Source organism: Podarcis muralis, chromosome 3, assembly GCF_964188315.1.
Source record: "Podarcis muralis chromosome 3, rPodMur119.hap1.1, whole genome shotgun sequence".
NCBI lineage: Eukaryota > Metazoa > Chordata > Lepidosauria > Squamata > Lacertidae > Podarcis > Podarcis muralis.
The window spans coordinates 71,167,641-71,184,527 of NC_135657.1; the positions used below are offsets into that span (position 1 = coordinate 71,167,641).

Consider the following 16,887-nt stretch of genomic DNA (forward strand, 5'->3'; position numbering starts at 1 on the left):
TTCCTGTCAAGTAGCTACTATGATGATTGTACTGTAATGACAAAAATATTTGTTTTTGGAGAGATAAAAGTTTTCCCCTTAATTCCAAACAGATATGATGACTATGACTATGGTGAAATTAACCAGCTACTGGACCGCAGTTTTAAAATTTACATCAAAACTGTGGTGTGTGCTCCTGAGAAGACCACAAACAGAATGTATGATAGCTTTTGGAGACAGTTCAAACACTCTGAGAAGGTATGTTCTTCAAACATATATTTTGACTTTGCTATATTGAGCAATAATGTTGCTTGACAGTTAGATAATGAGCCCAAGACAGTGGTGCCTCGCAAGACGAAAAGAATCCGTTCCGCGATTCTCTTCGTCTAGTGGTTTTTTCGTCTTGCGAAGCAAGCCCATTGACAGCTTAGTGGATTAGTGCTACAGCGGTCTAGCGGCTTTTCGCGATCAGCTGTTAAGCGGGTTATCAGCGGAAGAGCTGATAGGCGGCTTAGCGGATTAGGAAAGCGGGGGGGGGGGGAGCGAAAAAAACCCGCGGGGACGCGCAAGATCTTTTCGTCTTGCGAAGCAACCCCATAGGGAAATTCGTTTTGTGAAGCGCCTCCAAAACGGAAAACCCTTTTGTCTAGCAGGTTTTCCGTCTTGCGAGGCGTTCGTCTTGCGGGGCACCACTGTACATTTTGTTTGCAACTCCCATGATTCTACGTAGATTTAATCTCCCATTTATTACAAACTTGTATACTTTTTTCAAATAAGCAGTGTTTGTATTTTTACATTCATAGTATGAGAGAATAAGGATTATAATGATGTTGGTTCACATCAGTGTAGCAAGCTTGATCAAAGACCTCTTTAAGGGTAGGCCTCTGCCTACTGCACCTACATAGTATGTTCTTGGATCCCAGGAAAGGCTCTACACAGTGCCTTCATTTTACATTGGCCAACCTTATCACACAGTGAGGATGTATTGGACACTATTTCCCACTTGCCTGTCTTCTGTACACAGGATTCTAGTGGTTTAATATTTTTTTCTGTTGATTCATTTTAATACTTTCAAACAGTGACCATGGTTGTCAGATGGAGAAACATGCACTCTTTACAGATCCAGGGCCAGTAGCCACCATGTCACTGCTACTGGGTTCACAGCCTAATGAGCTGACCAGTGAAACGTTTAATCACAGAAATCCTGCATGCTTGACAATAATACTCTGGACAGGAGACATACTTGAAACTCAGCTATGCTTCTTCTCTTCTTCTTTAAAGGTTCATGTCAATTTGCTTCTCATAGAAGCGCGGATGCAGGCTGAACTGCTGTATGCTCTGAGAGCCATTACTCGCTACATGACCTGAAATGTTTGGCTGGCTGGCTAACTGGGTTGGAAGGTGCAGCAGGTGCTGCCTACGAGGAGATGCTACCGAGCTTCGGAACCAGTGGTGGCTAAAAGCCATGAGATCGATTGTGCCATAACTTTCTTTTAGTTTCAGCTCCTTCCTTGGTGGAATATTGCTACTGGGCTTGGTGGACAAAATTGTTCAGAGAGGCTCCTTGATCACTACAGCCTGCTCTTGATAGCACAGGAAACCATGATTTGTGGCAGCCAAGTAGTTAATTACGTAAATCTTGTATTTGTTGCAAGTAGATAACAAAATCTGGGGACACGAGGAGAATTTAAAAAGACTTCTGCTTTTGATATAAGAATAATTGATATTTTTTAAAGGAAACGTCTTGATGCTGCTGTACTTGCTAGTGAAATGAAGAGACTAGCAATTCCAATTAAGCTACAAATGAAATCTGAGCCTTATATGGTTATTAGAGAAAGTCCTTGCTAATGATTTGAAACTGAACTGTATTCACACTAACAGTTTTGATTGTAACAGGAGTGTCTAGCTTTCTTTTAAAAAAAAAATGTTATTGGCCTGGACTTGTTCACAGTGGTTGTGTGGCTAAATCAACAGTGTGAAAAGGAGTAAGAATTTTCAAAGCTGCTTAAGACTGCAACTATGTGAAATGCTAAATGCTTGGTAACAAGGACAAACATTCTCCTATTTCTTATTGTTCCTAGAAGTTATCTAAGGTGTGGGAAAGTTAATTCGGACTATCAGGCAGCCTCTCAATACATTTGCTTACCCATGCCTATGGTCCATCACTTAGCTTATGTAGTCAAGCAGGAAAATAGCATAACGATAAAACCCTTAAGTTTGTCATACAGCTGTTTCTGGAAAATATATGGATACTTTTGTATGAGCAGCATGAACTGCTATAAAATCTGTCAGTATTACTGAATTGTTTAAATAAAACAATTTTTGTTCTGTTCTTATTTCAGGCATTTTATTTGAACTAGCATTAACTAGTATAGAGTAGTGAGTGCGATATCTGGCCCTGCACTGCTGTCTATTTGTGTTTGAGGGGAAAGAACAAAAAACTAAAATGCAACCCTTGACAGTTTAACAGGAAGCATCTGCTATTTCCTCTAGTAAAAAAAATAAAATACAAGGTTTATGCTGATCCAAAAAATCATAGAACGAATGTGTGGTTCTTAAATTGGCTTAGGCTAAAACATACCTTCTACTAATTGCTGTATAAAGCAATTGAAGTCTAATAATATCAACATCCAAAGATGTTCTCAGTTCTTCAAGGATATTGTATAAAGCTGATGCTTGCCTCTTTGCAGGTTGTTTAGTTTCAGTTTTAAAACAGATGCGGCCCTTTTTTTAAAGCATCAGAGGGAAGAGTAGATATAGTAGTTTTGCATTAAACCAAATAGGAGCTAATGATGCAAAATCTCCTATAGAGGTTATTTGGCATGTGCCTCTTCTGTATAATGTAGTAGAGATTTTCCACCACTATTTTGTTGATAGCAAGTCATATAAAGATTTCCAAGATAAAAAATAATAATCAGTTTCTCTATGGGCAATGTCTTAGTTGAGTTAGTATGAGAACACTCCATTATCTAAAAAACAGTTGTATGAAATATGAAGGAAAAAACCCTCTTAATGAAAAAACCCCTCTTAATGCTGATTTAGTGCACCTCTAAATTTCTGGAAATCACAGAAGGGGAGGCCAGAAGTTGCTATTATCCCCCATTAAGGCTCTATTTTTTACAATCCGATCTAATAAATGCATATTTAATATCCCAAGTCAGCAGGACAAGGAGCAGTGAATCCTTGCTCATCATGTGATAATCACTTTTCTGCAAACTTCTACTGTCTTGGAGCATATTTTTAGCTTTCTAAAAAGACACACAAACCAGATGCTGCAGCTGGTTTATTTTTACATCCCTAAATGCCACTGGAAATTTAAGAAAAGGTATCATACAATGAACGTACATGCTAATACAAAAGAAAACTACCTAAAGCCACTTTCTGTCAAAGCACTTTGAGTGCAACAACTTTGCATAAACGGCCACTGGAGTATCCTCAGCACCCACCTTAAAATAAGGAATTCAAAAGTTGCAGTTTTGAATCCTCTGGAGAAGCTTCTGCGCCACAGGTTTGAACTCTGTTTCCCAGTAAAGTTTGTGATAATCTCTTAAATCATCCAAATTGTAATCCAGAGCGAATTCTTCATCTGCAGCAAGAACAACAATGATATTATCAGTCAATATGAAACAGAACAATGCATTTAAATTATTTAGGGTCTCTTCACAAAACATGCAGGATTTTCCTTTTAGTAAACGTAAGACTGAGAAAAATAGTGCCAATGTCTTCTTAAAAATCCACCTTGTGCATGTGACAGCAGTGAGTGTTGATTCTGGTCTAGATGGAACACTGCGTAGATAATTTCACACAGCTGCTATACTGCCATTTGAACAAGAGGTAGTTTCTCGGTAAATATGGCTTAGTTGGATTCAACACAATAGAATTACAATTATCAGAAGTAGAGGTAAAACATTGGAGCCCTGCTGGATTATACAAAGACGCTATTTAGTACAGCATCACGGCCCACAGCTGACTGCTTCTGGACAGCTCTCAAGACAGGCCTGAAGGCAAGAGCCCTCCCCTATGTTTTGCTCCTCACCACAGTTGGTATTCAGAGACATGCTTCCTCCGAACATGAAGGTACTGTTATAGCTCATAGCTATTGACAAAAATACACACACACCCATTGATTTTAGGCAATCTATGCCTGTGGCCATTACCATTATTTATGGCATTTGCTGCCATAAGGTACGTGTGCATTTTGTGAAGTGCTTTCATTTGTTTTGAAACTACTGCCAGTCACTTTCATGGCATTAACACTAAATTCTAGTATTACCTAAGAGGAAGAAAAATATATTCCATTCTCTTAATGACTTCATTCAATTCTGTCATGCCTCTGCCTTTTGTATTTCCCTACCAGCAAACTGAGTAGCTTCTGTATTTTCATTCTACTTGTTAAGGAAGGGTAATGAGATTGGCTTTTACAGCTTACCTAAAAATGATGCAAGGATAACGAGCAAGGTGTTTGATTCGTCATCTTCAAAGCAAGCCTTAGCCATGCTAACATTCTCACTGTAGTTCCACAAAGTTTTACATATCAAACAAGCCAGCTGCCAGTCTGTAGGCCCAAAGTCTCTCAAACAATCGATCAACCTGTTGCAATAATGGAGTAAAGACTAGTTTAACACTTTTGTCAGGACTACCTTTTCTGAGGCTGTCCTTAAACGTGGATGTTTCTCTCCTCCCCAACATAAAACGTCAGTAAAAGCTCACTTAACCCTCCAACTCCCACTAGTTTTCTGAACTCACTTTTTAATTCCTCCTTCTTCGTTCAATATACTACGCCTGCTTTTATCCACTGTAAGATTGAGGAGAACTCCACAGGCTGAAAAGCAGACATCCTGGTGTTTGGTATCGAGCAAAGCGATCATGAACTTGTACACTAGATGGCAAGAAAAAGCTATTTCAGAGAACAAAATTGTCTTTAAGAATTTTCACAGTGTTAACAATGAAACAAATGTGTGTTGAGAGTTTGAAGAACCCAACAACCCATGAATTTATGTGGTGCACTGCCGGAATACCACTCTCTCACTCCCAGCATCCAAGTTGCAGTTATCTAATGCTAAACAATATGAGCACTACAAAGCTGAATCATTAAACTTCTTTATTATAACAACTAAAATAAGATGTGCTTTACCAACAGCTCAGACTGTTAACATATTTGCTACATGCTCAACAACACGATGGGCCATAGGTGCCCTTTAACTTCCCCCCAATTCTTGCAACCTCTGCCTTTTTGATGGTCTATCTGCTATGATTTCAGAGTGGCCCTAGCCACAGAGAGCTATTATGATGTATCTGCCCAACATTACCTGCTCTAGTATAATGAGAATCTCTGAATTCCAAGGTCTATAAGCAGCCTATCGGACACATTGTTCTAATCCATATGCTTTCAAATGGCGCCATTTTGGTGTAGATGGATTTTAGCACTCGATACGTTAAACTTGAACAGGCAACATATTGTAGTCATGTAACTGATATTTATTTATTTGGTCTAATGGGACAGAAACTCACCCTTTCGCTGTATAATGAAGTCACAGATTTCATGGCATTGTGAAAGGTTACCAAAGACTCGAATGGCCTCTAGAATTCCATCCATATTACTGCTCATTAATAGCTTTAAAAGCACTGTTAGTACAGAAGCAGAAAAGGTGCACTTAGCATAGTTCAAGAAATTGGTCACCTTTGCAACACACTTAAATAACTGAAGCAAATTTACAACATAGAGGAGTGGAAGTAGGAAAGCTCAATACTCAGAGAGACTGCTGGAAACTAAACTACTGAATCTCTGTCATATGAAAATACTGATGTGTGACTAGACAAGCACATTTTGGTTACACTTGGTAAGCCAGCAATAACTGAAATACCAACTGCTAGGGCATGCAGTTTGCTCTGTAGGAGTTATGCCTTGAGCATGATAATTTCTGCCCTCCTTCATATTTAACCACACACAAAAACTACCAGCTTGGATGTGCCTTAAAACAGATGGTTAGGCCTCTGGACAAGATATTACGAATCCAAAGTTCAGACCTACATTGTGGTGTAGCATATTACAGGGTCCAATGATAACATCTGCCCTCAGGAGATGCTCACTGAAACCATCTCTTGATCAGACACCACAGTTTCCCCTTTATTTTTGATCTTATTTTAAAAGACGTACAAAACCAGGATGAAGCAAAATACATACTGGTACATTTAACATTTGGCCTATTGTTATGGTATTCTTTCTCCAGCTGCAGCCCTTTCTTCTTCCTCAGTTCCCCCCTCAGTATCACTCACTGAGTTTTCAGTATTCTAAAATAATTTCTAGTTCTCCTGTAACTACAACTCCAAAAAAACCAACTAGTCCAAAAACTACCTAAATCCAAGGAAATACTCATCTAGTCTTGGAATATGTGTAGACTACTGTTAATGTCTTCTCATTTAATGTTTTTGAGCCTAATACTTGAGCTTTAAATTTGATATTACAGTTTTTAATCTACAATGGGCAGGAGCAACTTTGAGTTTAGATCTACACTCATCAGCCACCTTGGGCCTGAGCAAAGTTGCAACAGCAGAACACAGATGAAACAATTCAGTTAAGAAATTAACCTGCTGTTCTCCAGCCTAACCAGTTTGCAAACTGAGCAAATTTCATAGTCTTCATTGCATCCACAAGGATTATCAAATGAGATCAGCTTTACCAACCAAAACTGAGAAAGTAGATAACAGCTGTCTTATTTCAGTGCTATTTCTCACTGTTGCTCAATACAGTGAGGGATATTATATCATTATAATAACAGAAATATGATATACTAATCTTTTTAAATAAAAAAATCCTTACACTCTGCAATATATAATTTCTTCTCCTGGATTACAGAATTCTTCACTTGGTAGAAAGATAAATTGCTGATTGTTGCTGTGGTATTAATAACCAGCTCCTCACATTCATCAACTGATTTGTTTTCTAGTAATTTGGACAAAAAAAGACATAAGTGTTTTTTCAAGGAACTTAACATTTTGACACTTCACAGCTTTGGTGACTGTTGTTCACAACATTCCAAAGACTACATAAAAGAAAGCTTTGGGCCATTCCAAAACCGCATTGTGATCATGCCTGGTTTTTCCATGAGGTGTTCATATGTGCCCATTCTCCTTGCTAAAATCCTTCATACCGCTATTTTAATAAGAAATATGCAGCAAGACTTGTGAAAATTTGCAAGTGAGAGGAGAGAGGCTTTCAAGAAATGCCAATGCCAGACCTTACTTATATGGGCTCTCAAATTTATATCCATCAAAGCTGAGTGCATCATCACAGAATACAGCCCCAGCAATCCTGCTTACCATTGATACCAGTTTGTTGGTGTAGCATAGTGGCCCAAAAGACTGAATACATCAACTAATTAGGTGGACTTAATCAAGCAACTCTCTCTGTACCTCAACCATCCTATCTGCAATATGGGAGATGTTATCACTTTACCTTTGAGGGATGTTGTAAGGATTACGAACCGAATGCATGCGTGAAGAACTCTGAAAGCTTGAGTGTGCTATACAAACATTAAGTATTATGCATTTATGATGTATGCCCACCACTATTCTCTACACTGCACTATAGAAAAACCTGGTGAAATTCTAAGTCACACTGACCTAGTAGTAAGCTCCATTGAAATGTGAAAAGGAGTTTGGTCCCAGTGGCTTAAGGCTTCATGGTCATATAACTAGAAAATACACCATATTCCCTCTAGTTTCAGTATTGTTTTTGTAGCAGAAAGAAGAAAATCAGCATGGACGGCTTGGTTTGTTTTCTCAATGGGCTAAATCAGCAAAGGGTGCCTGAGTTTCTGAGGGTGGGAGCTGGAACTGGCCTGAGGGTACAGGGAGGTGTGAAGAGGTTCAGTTTTGAGATGTTGAACTTAATATAGGAAATATCAGGGAGAGAAATGACATGCACTATGGTTTATAGGAGATGGCTGGTATGCAGCAGTTGGAACAGCAGACAAGCTTGCAGATAAAGGAAGATGATGGTGAATATGGTTTGGGGGATGACTGGAAAACACTAGGGAAATCTTGGAGATGCAGCCAGTTTTATAGTATCATTAATCAACCAATTTCATCACTTTAGCAGGATTTAAATTATTTCACTATGGGAAACTTAAGGAAAAACGTTTCTTCCTCTAAGAACAAAGCAGTTCTTACCTAGTACCGTAATGAGTAATGTCACAATATGATGGTTTGTTGCCAGACTTGTGCCTACAGTGGGATGGATGGACAAATTGGCAACCACTCTTACAAGTTTGATGAGCACATCTTCTGCTTCAGACGGATGCTTGAGATTTTTTACATCGCCATCACCTTTCAGCAGTTTAGTATTTAAATCAGCTTCACAATTAGCCTGGAATAGTGCTATCAGGGTATTAATGCTTCCTTGCACCTCAAAAAACTGTTCCCGGGCCCGGTTGTTCTTTGCTGTTAAATTTCCAAGAATAAAAATGATACGGATGACTAAATCCTGGAATTAAAGAAGATGTAAACATCCCTACTGTAAGTAAAAGTGATCAATAATGGTTTGCAAGACGAAAATGGTCGTCTTTACTTCAGTTAATATCTACTGTACAGTATTTTAAAATAAAAAAACCCACAGCATGTAAAATTACCTCTCTTCTGTCTCATGTCAAAACCTTATAGAAGCCAAGAATGCCTTGTGATATTTTAAAAATAGAATGTGTTAATAGTCCTAAGTACATATATTTCTGTTTTAAAGTGTTTTTATTTTATGGTGGTACTGTATTAGCTGTATTTTATTGTTTTATTACAGTTTTGTTTATTTTAATCCCCATATGTGAATGCAGGAATACCTTTCTTCGTTAGTTACCAAGCAACTGATGAATCAGGAGAACAAAGTTAAAATATTTTTGACTTTCTCGTTTTGTTAAAATGCAGCAGTCTGGAAACAGGACTGTCCAGTCATAAATTAGAATTATCAGCTAGATATAAGCAATTTATATCTCGCACCTTCACACAATTTATGTTCTCAGGACAGCTAGCACAGTAGGGCAAGGCTATCAACAGCTATGAGCCACAATGGCTATGTTCCACTTCCACTGTTGGAGGCATGCTGCTTCTGACTATAATAATTTATTATTTATACTCCGCCCATCTGGCTGGGTTTCCCAGTTGCAGGGAATTGCAGGGAGAGAGCTGAAGCACTCATCTCCAGCTTGCAAGCTTCCCATAGACATCTGATTCACCATTGTGAGATGAACCACTAGTACAATCCAGCATGCTTGTCATGGGATCTTACGTAGCAAGAAACAAAACGCCACCACAAATAAGACCTTGGACTGACAGATTTAAAGTTAGTTCAATGGGCTGGTGGTCTGTTCTACCAATGGTATTACCACTAGACAAAGTGCTCTGGCTGTGTTATTATTTGTTGCATACATCAGGTCCATGCTGTTATGCAGTTTGCTATACCAGAATACTTATTTTCTATGTAACATTCTAGGCTATGGAAAGACATAAATAAAAGGGTGTGATAGGGTGGGATTTCTACTGTGAGATTGTGGGCTCACAGAAAATTACTAAAATAAGTCTGGCATTGCATTAGTAGTGTAAATTTCAGGATACTACAGTACAGACTAGAGGAAGTGATGGAAGGTTTCAGAATTCTGACACTTTTTTGCACGACAAGAAAAATAAACCATGCACTAGTCAGCCCACAGAAAACAAGTCTTCCATATCTCTATTCCCTGTGGGAGGCAGCTATAAGACATGCAGAGCTACTCATAAGTATTTCATCAGGAGTAAATTCTTATCTTCAAAGTCATTTTAGGCTGGAACTTTGTCCTCAATAGTCCATTGGTTGGTGTCATGAATTCTCCAATGAGCCAAATCACTCTGATTTGATTGGAAATTCCATAATTTTAAAATCTGTGTTTCGGATTTAGTAAAGAAGAATTGAACTTTAATGGAAGAAAGTTACTCCTGAAGCATGAAATGCAATAGTTGTCATTCATTAAATCTTAAACAGATGAGCATTAACGACAGCATGAACTGGGAGAGCAGATCTGTTGAGACTTGGCCCAAAATACAGAAACTATTACTCTTATGTAGAACGCATGGTTTCTTTGTATCTCTATTAGTATCCTAAAACTAATTAGATTTTTGTTCTAAATTTATTTCCCTTGAACTAAGTCCCAATAATTTCAGATAACTTCATTCTAAGTAAGAATTATTCAGCCTAAAACAGCCCAGCCTTGTACCAGTGACATTACCAAGGAGAAAGAGTGACCCATTGTGGCTGGTTTTGGCTCAGTCACCACAGAAATCCCCTGGGGAATTGGTATAGATTTGAGTAAACCCACATCTTTTAAGGATTACAAACTTCTCACTTTAAAAGTAAAGCAATCCCTATTGAAGATTTAAAAGGTGGGGGCTTTGACCTCAAGCACATAAATTCAACTGAAGTCAGTGGGGCTTAAAACAAAGCAAGACATCACTATTTAGCTGTTCATGCATCATTTTGGTATCACTGGTCATACCCTTTTTATGTGCTTAACATGTTAAAGAAAAGACCCTAGTACAAATATTCTTGGGACACTCACTATAACTTATTGTCACTGTGAAGAAAGGTCATTAGCCTCTACTACTCTATTCTTCTGAGATGTTGGCCAATTGCCCGCCAGGCGTAAAAGGCCAAAGGATTCGGGTGAAACATTTTTTGAAACTCCCAGTACAAAATAATTATTTTTATCTGCTCAGCATTTCCCACAGATTTGTGAGATAACAAAGGGAATTTTATATTATCTTAGTTATCATGGGGTGGCTTCCTGCTTTTAAACACATTTCCTCTTGGAAGGCCTGTTTTCAATGGAATTTACCTACAAGTACAAATTCTTACGATCAGCCTAAGGCTGCAATGCACACTTACTTTGGTGTGCCCAATGAATGCAGTAAGCATGAACGGAGTCAGACTACTTAGCACTTAAAGCAAAGGGTAAGCAAGTGTAAGGCTTGTGAAATATGTCTAGTACACTGAAGCTTGGTGCCATGCACTGTTGTCACCCAGCCATTGAGGCACTACTACTGTGTGGCAACTTTCTTGCAGGCCTGGTGGCAGCAGCGGATGCCGTGGTGGAGCTGCACCTCTCGCCTGACCTCTGTCTGGCTGACACTCTGCAGAATACATGAACAGAGAAAGGGAGGGGTGCAGGGGCAGCGAGGCAGGCATGGTGGAGCCAATGTCTGGCTGGCGGTCAGAATTAAAGTTCGGCCCAACATAGGCATTATATTGCTTATTTCTGATAATGAAGTCCATTAGGAGAAATGTCAAGGGTGGGGAATTCAACGCAGCGTCAAGAAGGGTGTGTGAGAGCTCGCTCAACAGGACTTCTTTCCCCAATGCGCCCCTTAAACCTGTTCTAGGTTCCCCCCCAACTCTTCAGAGCATATTTGGGGGGCATAGGATCAAGCAAGGGAAGGTGAAAGGAGAAAAGTCTCATCGCGCAAGCAGATGTTGTTCTGGTTGTGCAACAACTCAGTTGAATCCCGCCCCAACACTCCAAAAACGACTCATCTGTATGCTAAGAAGAAGAAGAAGAAGGGAGTTAATCAACTACCTGTCCCTTATATCGCCCCCGCTGTTAATCTAAGTTGAGTCCATTTCAATAATTTACTATTTAGAAATGCTGTCAACCGTTTAAAATTTCTATCTTGTAAATGCACATGAAAGTAGGTCACTGAATATGGGCTTACACACATACGACACCACAGACACATCCGAGGATTAAAATATAAAAAGCAGGAGATGAAAAAACTGACCTGCTTCTTTGGGTGTTTGTTTAGCAGGGCTAAAAATAAGACGTAACATCTGGAGCAATCTGCCAAAGCTGTACAGCAGTCATTGAAGGAAGAAAGTTTGCTGTATGTTTAAAAATAATAACATGCATCAGTAGGGTAACTTTTCCTACAGTTGTCCCCTGCTCTTGCCCAAGCCAAGTCATTTGCTCCATTTTTAAATATTTTTCAGTGTTCATACTGATAGGCTAGGATTCTGGTCCAATACAGTAAAGATAAGGATTATATAACAGAGGAGCTGAGCCGTTATGAATGAATAGCTAATTATATTGCATAGGGCAATGACAATCAAAAGCTGAATCTGAGATCTCCAATTAAAGTGGAAGACAAGAAAACCATTGCCTCCTTGGGACCCAGACAGAATGCTAAATCCAAGATTTCAACTATGGTGCTGCCTACCCCTTTCTCTCTCTCCCTCCCTCTCTCTCTCCACTCCCCCCCCCCTTCCCATCCAGGCCAACATGCCTCAAAGGAAAGTGCAAAGTAACATGGATCTTCAGTGTGGGCAAAGGACAAGTAGCAGCAGCATGTCCCCCACAGCCCCCCTCCCTTACCTCCTTTTCTTAAGAACCTAAATGCATTTATCTGGGAGTCAGTTCTACTGAACTCAATGGGGCTTATTTATGAATAGACACATAGAGGATTGCACTGTAAAGCCCTTCCTTGTCATGCCCCCTCGGAGCCTCAATAAGGGAAGCTTCAGAAGGAGATGAAGCATCCATCACAGCTGTTCTGGGAAAGAAAAGGCTTTATACTGACTGGTAGAGACAATAGTAGGGTGAGATAGTGGTCTGCATCACTGAATTGCATTGCTACACCTAGAAGTGATGTTTACTCAGAGTGCAAAGGTAATCAAATGGTGCCACAGAAATACTGGGGCGGGGGGCAAGGAGAAGCAGGGCATGTGCTTTTCCTTATTTCAGCTGGAAACAGTGACAGAAAGGAGTGTAATTGGGTTTATGGGTTGTTGAGAAAGGGTCCATGGGTTTCAAAATGAGCAAAATAACTCTAAATCCAAGAAACATATGAGCAGGGTGTGTGGTCCTGTGACAATGGGATGTGATAACAGTGAGCAGTGGTATGGAACAACTGAGGGCTACAATGCACAAACAATGTACAAAAAGGATTTGGAAAATGTGGATTTGCAAAGGAGGTGCAGACGAGCCCATTAACAGTTGCTCTGGGAAATTTGAGATACAGGCCTTTCAGTCATTTGTGGACATCCTTCCTTAACTGATTACGCCAAGGATTGAACCTAGGAATGTGTATGTGCAAAGGAATTGCTTCCCAGCTCAATTCCTACAGAAGTTCCTTTCATGATTTTTGCATGGGGTTCTTGGGCTTAGCAATGCTGGTCAGTGGCGTAGCGTGGGTTGTCAGCACCCGGGGCAAGGCAAGTAATTTGCGCCCCCTAACCTGTGGATTTGCGCCCCCTAACCCGTGGATTTGCGCCCCCTAACCTGTGGATTTGCCCTAACCCCAGATGTTGCGCCCGGTGCGGCCGGCCCCCCCTGCACCCCCCACGCTACGCCACTGATGCTGGTGACTCATGCACAAAGGAGAGACCAAACAGAGATTTAGTTAATAATGTCATACGACTTGAGGAGGCAAAACGTATTTAATTCTGCAGGTACAACCTGCATGTGCAACTGGGTCCTATTTCAGGCAAGGCAAATGCAAGCAGTGGTGCCATCAGGTCAGAACTTTGGGGTCCGGGGCCTCACTCAGTGAAATGAGCAAAACACCGGAGAGCTAGCTTGCCATGTTGTGAAGTAAGCAAAATAACCAACACTGCTATTTAAAGAGAAAAGGGGCACCATAAAAACCATGAAGTCCGTGAGGTCTAAAATTCCCTAACTGCACACAAGCTGACTTCAGCACTTAAGGACTGTTTCTGTGTATGTCCATTTATGTGACTTAAGTCTATGAGGCAGAACATTTCCCTTTCAAAACAATATCCACAACAATATTTCAAGGATTAAAGCTGCACACATACAAAAGATGGTAGTACAAAATAAACCAGCATGGCTGGGGATGGAGGTGAAGAAGTGGGTGCTGCACGTATTTGCTCCGTGGGAAACAAACAAACTGTATTGTATTTCTTTAAAGGACTTTACCTGAATATTCTGGCCACATTGGTGCAGACATCCTTGTCATTCATACGCTTCTCCAACATCAGACAAAGCTCTGGAATTGCTTCAGAGTCCAGGAGCTTGCACCTTGACTGAGGCAAGTCAACCAAGTTCCGCAAAGTGGCAGTGAGCTGGAGAGAATATATTTAAACATGAATAAATCATCACATTATTATGAGTCCCAGACACTTTTGAAAATTTAACAAGGTTAGATCTAGCCTAAGCCTCCTCTGATGGCCGCTCTAAGAAACTCTACAGACATGTATGAAATAGTGTGGATTATTTAAACTCTGGAATACGAAGCAATGATACAGACATAATTTTAAAAAACAGGATAGAGGACAGCACGAGTCGCATTTCTCTATTTTAAAAGCAGACAGTATGTTGTTCCTTCCCTGGATACAAGTGAATCCATCTCCTCCTGCCTTTTGACCTGTCTTGTTTACTTAGTATCTCTTCACAACTGGGCAGGGAACTACTGCATGTGTGTGTGATGATCCTTCCTTTTTTTTAGCCAAAATACTAGAGCAAACCATGACAGACACTCCTGGATGAAACCAAATTTCCCAAACCTATTTCAATCTAGCTTCTGACCAAGAGTTGGGGCCAAGATTTACCTTCACCAGGAGATAGACAGAAGGGGTACAATTTCTGCCACTTTCAGCACCTTCATTTTCAGTATCCTTCTGGACCAACTTTGTGGATTAGAAGTACAGGACAATACTTTTGCAGTAGTTCTACTCCTACCTTGCTGAAAGAATCCAGAAGGTGGTTTTAGGAGGCTGCTGCCCTTCTATGCAGGAATTATCCTGCAGTGTTTCTCTTATATTTAACATCTGCATTCAACCATTGGGGAAGGTTGTCTTGCAGTTTGGAGTGAGATGTCATCAGTATACCGACAATACCCAGTTCTCCATTTCTTTTCCAACAGAACTAGCTTTAGCAGTTTCTTGCTTTAACAACTGCTTGAAATCAGTAATGCTTGCCCTGGATAAGATAACATTCCCCACAAAGAACCAGGAATGCATTTGGGGCATATTTCTGGATCTGGGTTTCCTCCTGGGTTGGCAAAGTGTTGCATGTGGCGCTCAGTGTGCCCCTTTCAGCACAAATTTCAATGGTGCCCTTCTTTAAACACACAACTTGTAATGTGCATGCCCTGATAACCTCACAACTTAACTACTATATTACAGTTTGTGTAAAGCTGCCCTTGAAGATAATTAGATAATTCAGCTGGTTCAGAATACAGCAGGATATGTCCACCACTAACTGCATGCAGTATGTTATACCATATTTACAAGAACTCCGCTGGTCATTGTTTCCAGCCTAATTTCAATGTGCTGATTTTAACTTTTTAAACCCTGCATGGATCCATTGTATTTGACAATTTGTCTTCTTACACGTGTACTTTGCTATGCCATAAAGTAGGAAGCATGAGGTCTGATAGTATGTGCTGCACCATCAGTAACAGAGACTGGTTTCTACCAGCAGCAAAGCTTTTTTTGACATAGCATCCACAAATCAGAGTTCACTGCACAAATCCCTTTCAGAAGGCAATTTAAGTGTTTTCTTTTTAGGCAGGCCTCTGGTTTGTCAGTGACTGAGAGCTATGGCTATTTTAATTTTTGGTTCCACATGTTTAAATGTTAACTTTTTATATTTTGCCTTTCATGTACTTCAGAGCATTCAAAAAGAAGACTATACATACGAACAACTGGTAAAGCCAGCAAGGACAAGATTGCCAATAGTGGGACAGGTGGTGGTGAACAGCAGCTTTGGTTTTTTTTTAAAAGCTTCCTACATTTTGGATGTCTTCATTTGCTACTCTCTGAATAGCTAACCCACTGAACAAAAATAATCCAGCTTTAACAAAATGTGAACTGAGATATGAAGGAAGGCAAGTTGGGGTTGCTCTGGAACAGTGGCAGCTAGTTAAAGGGAGCTTGCCCTTGTAACAGAGCAACTTTTGTTTTTCCTGGAAGCTCACAAGCAGACCATGAAGTCAACAACCCTTCAAGAATCTGGTATTCAGAGGTATACTTCCTTCCATGGAAGAAAACAATCATGGCTGGCAATAATTTCAGAACACCCTAATTATATGCTGTGTGATGACATACTTCCTCTTGACTGTTCTGAATATGCTGCCAACTGATTTCATTACATGACCCTAATATGAAGAGAAAAGGATAAAAAGTCTCTCTCTGCACTTTCTCCATCCCGTTCATAAACTTATAATCCTTTCTCATATAGTTATCTTTTCCAAAAATAGAAAACTCCCAATAAGACTCCAGCCTTTCCTTGTAGAGAACATGCTCCAATGCTTTCATTGTTTTAGTTGCTCTTTTCTGTATTGTCTCTGGCTCTGCTAAGTTGTCAGTTATATCAACCATATTGTTCTCTTGGAGTCGCATCTTCTCTTCTACAGAGTGATGACCGCAATAGTAATGATAATCTCGGTTAATTCAACATTAAAATCCCTCCAAATTGTAAACTTTCTACAAAGCACAATACAAGCAAAAGTGGGGTTGTTTTGATGAGAACTTTACCAATGACTCCCACTCCTAGACTTACATAAATGCCCTTTGCAAAGTGATCTGCATGTCCCCTCTACTCTTGTCAATAGTCAAACTCCAATTTCCATGTTTCATCATCATCCATACTGGAACAAGAGCTTTTTCAGCGGCTACTGCTGCTATACGGAACATCTATCTTGCATCTCTTTGCTTCACTGATTCTCTATCCCTTTTCTAATCTCCTCTGAAAATTGCCTCTCTGCTAGCTTGCTTTTGCCTCTTAAATAATAGAATAGGGCATAAAGACATTTGATTCCATTCCTTTATCACTTTCCCCCCAACTTGCCAAAAGCATAGAAAGTAGTCACAAGAATTAAACTTTTTTTTTTTGCCTTCCCTTGCTGAAGTACTATTTTCTCATAGTGACCCCA

At 39.9% G+C, this 16,887-nt stretch overlaps 2 protein-coding genes across 18 annotated transcripts in view; one reads left to right on the forward strand and one right to left on the reverse strand.

The window, feature by feature from the left end:
- Positions 1–15,798, forward strand: part of SESN1 (sestrin 1) — a 60,702-nt gene extending 44,904 nt beyond the window's left edge. For 6 of the 8 annotated variants that reach the window (XM_077926119.1, XM_077926120.1, XM_077926118.1 and 3 more), the window contains 2 exons: positions 93–237; positions 15,625–15,798. In XM_077926119.1, the coding sequence (XP_077782245.1) occupies positions 93–237; positions 15,625–15,783 (304 nt within the window). In that variant the 3' untranslated portion in view covers positions 15,784–15,798. Of the gene's footprint in view, positions 1–92; positions 238–1,260; positions 2,316–15,624 lie in introns of those variants that run through there. The other 2 variants (XM_028723122.2, XM_028723121.2) reach the window with 1 other exon arrangement.
- ARMC2 (armadillo repeat containing 2) overlaps positions 1,899–16,887 on the reverse strand; it is an 87,475-nt gene continuing 72,486 nt past the window's right edge. For 9 of the 10 annotated variants that reach the window (XM_077926110.1, XM_077926111.1, XM_077926107.1 and 6 more), the window contains 8 exons: positions 13,929–14,074; positions 11,776–11,875; positions 8,152–8,464; positions 6,800–6,922; positions 5,491–5,604; positions 4,726–4,876; positions 4,409–4,569; positions 1,899–3,565 (listed from right to left, as the gene is read on the reverse strand). In XM_077926110.1, coding sequence (XP_077782236.1) covers positions 3,441–3,565; positions 4,409–4,569; positions 4,726–4,876; positions 5,491–5,604; positions 6,800–6,922; positions 8,152–8,464; positions 11,776–11,875; positions 13,929–14,074 — 1,233 coding nt within the window. In that variant the 3' untranslated portion in view covers positions 1,899–3,440. The remainder of the gene's footprint in view (positions 3,566–4,408; positions 4,570–4,725; positions 4,877–5,490; positions 5,605–6,799; positions 6,923–8,151; positions 8,465–11,775; positions 11,876–13,928; positions 14,075–16,887) is intronic. The other variant, XM_028723106.2, reaches the window with a different exon arrangement.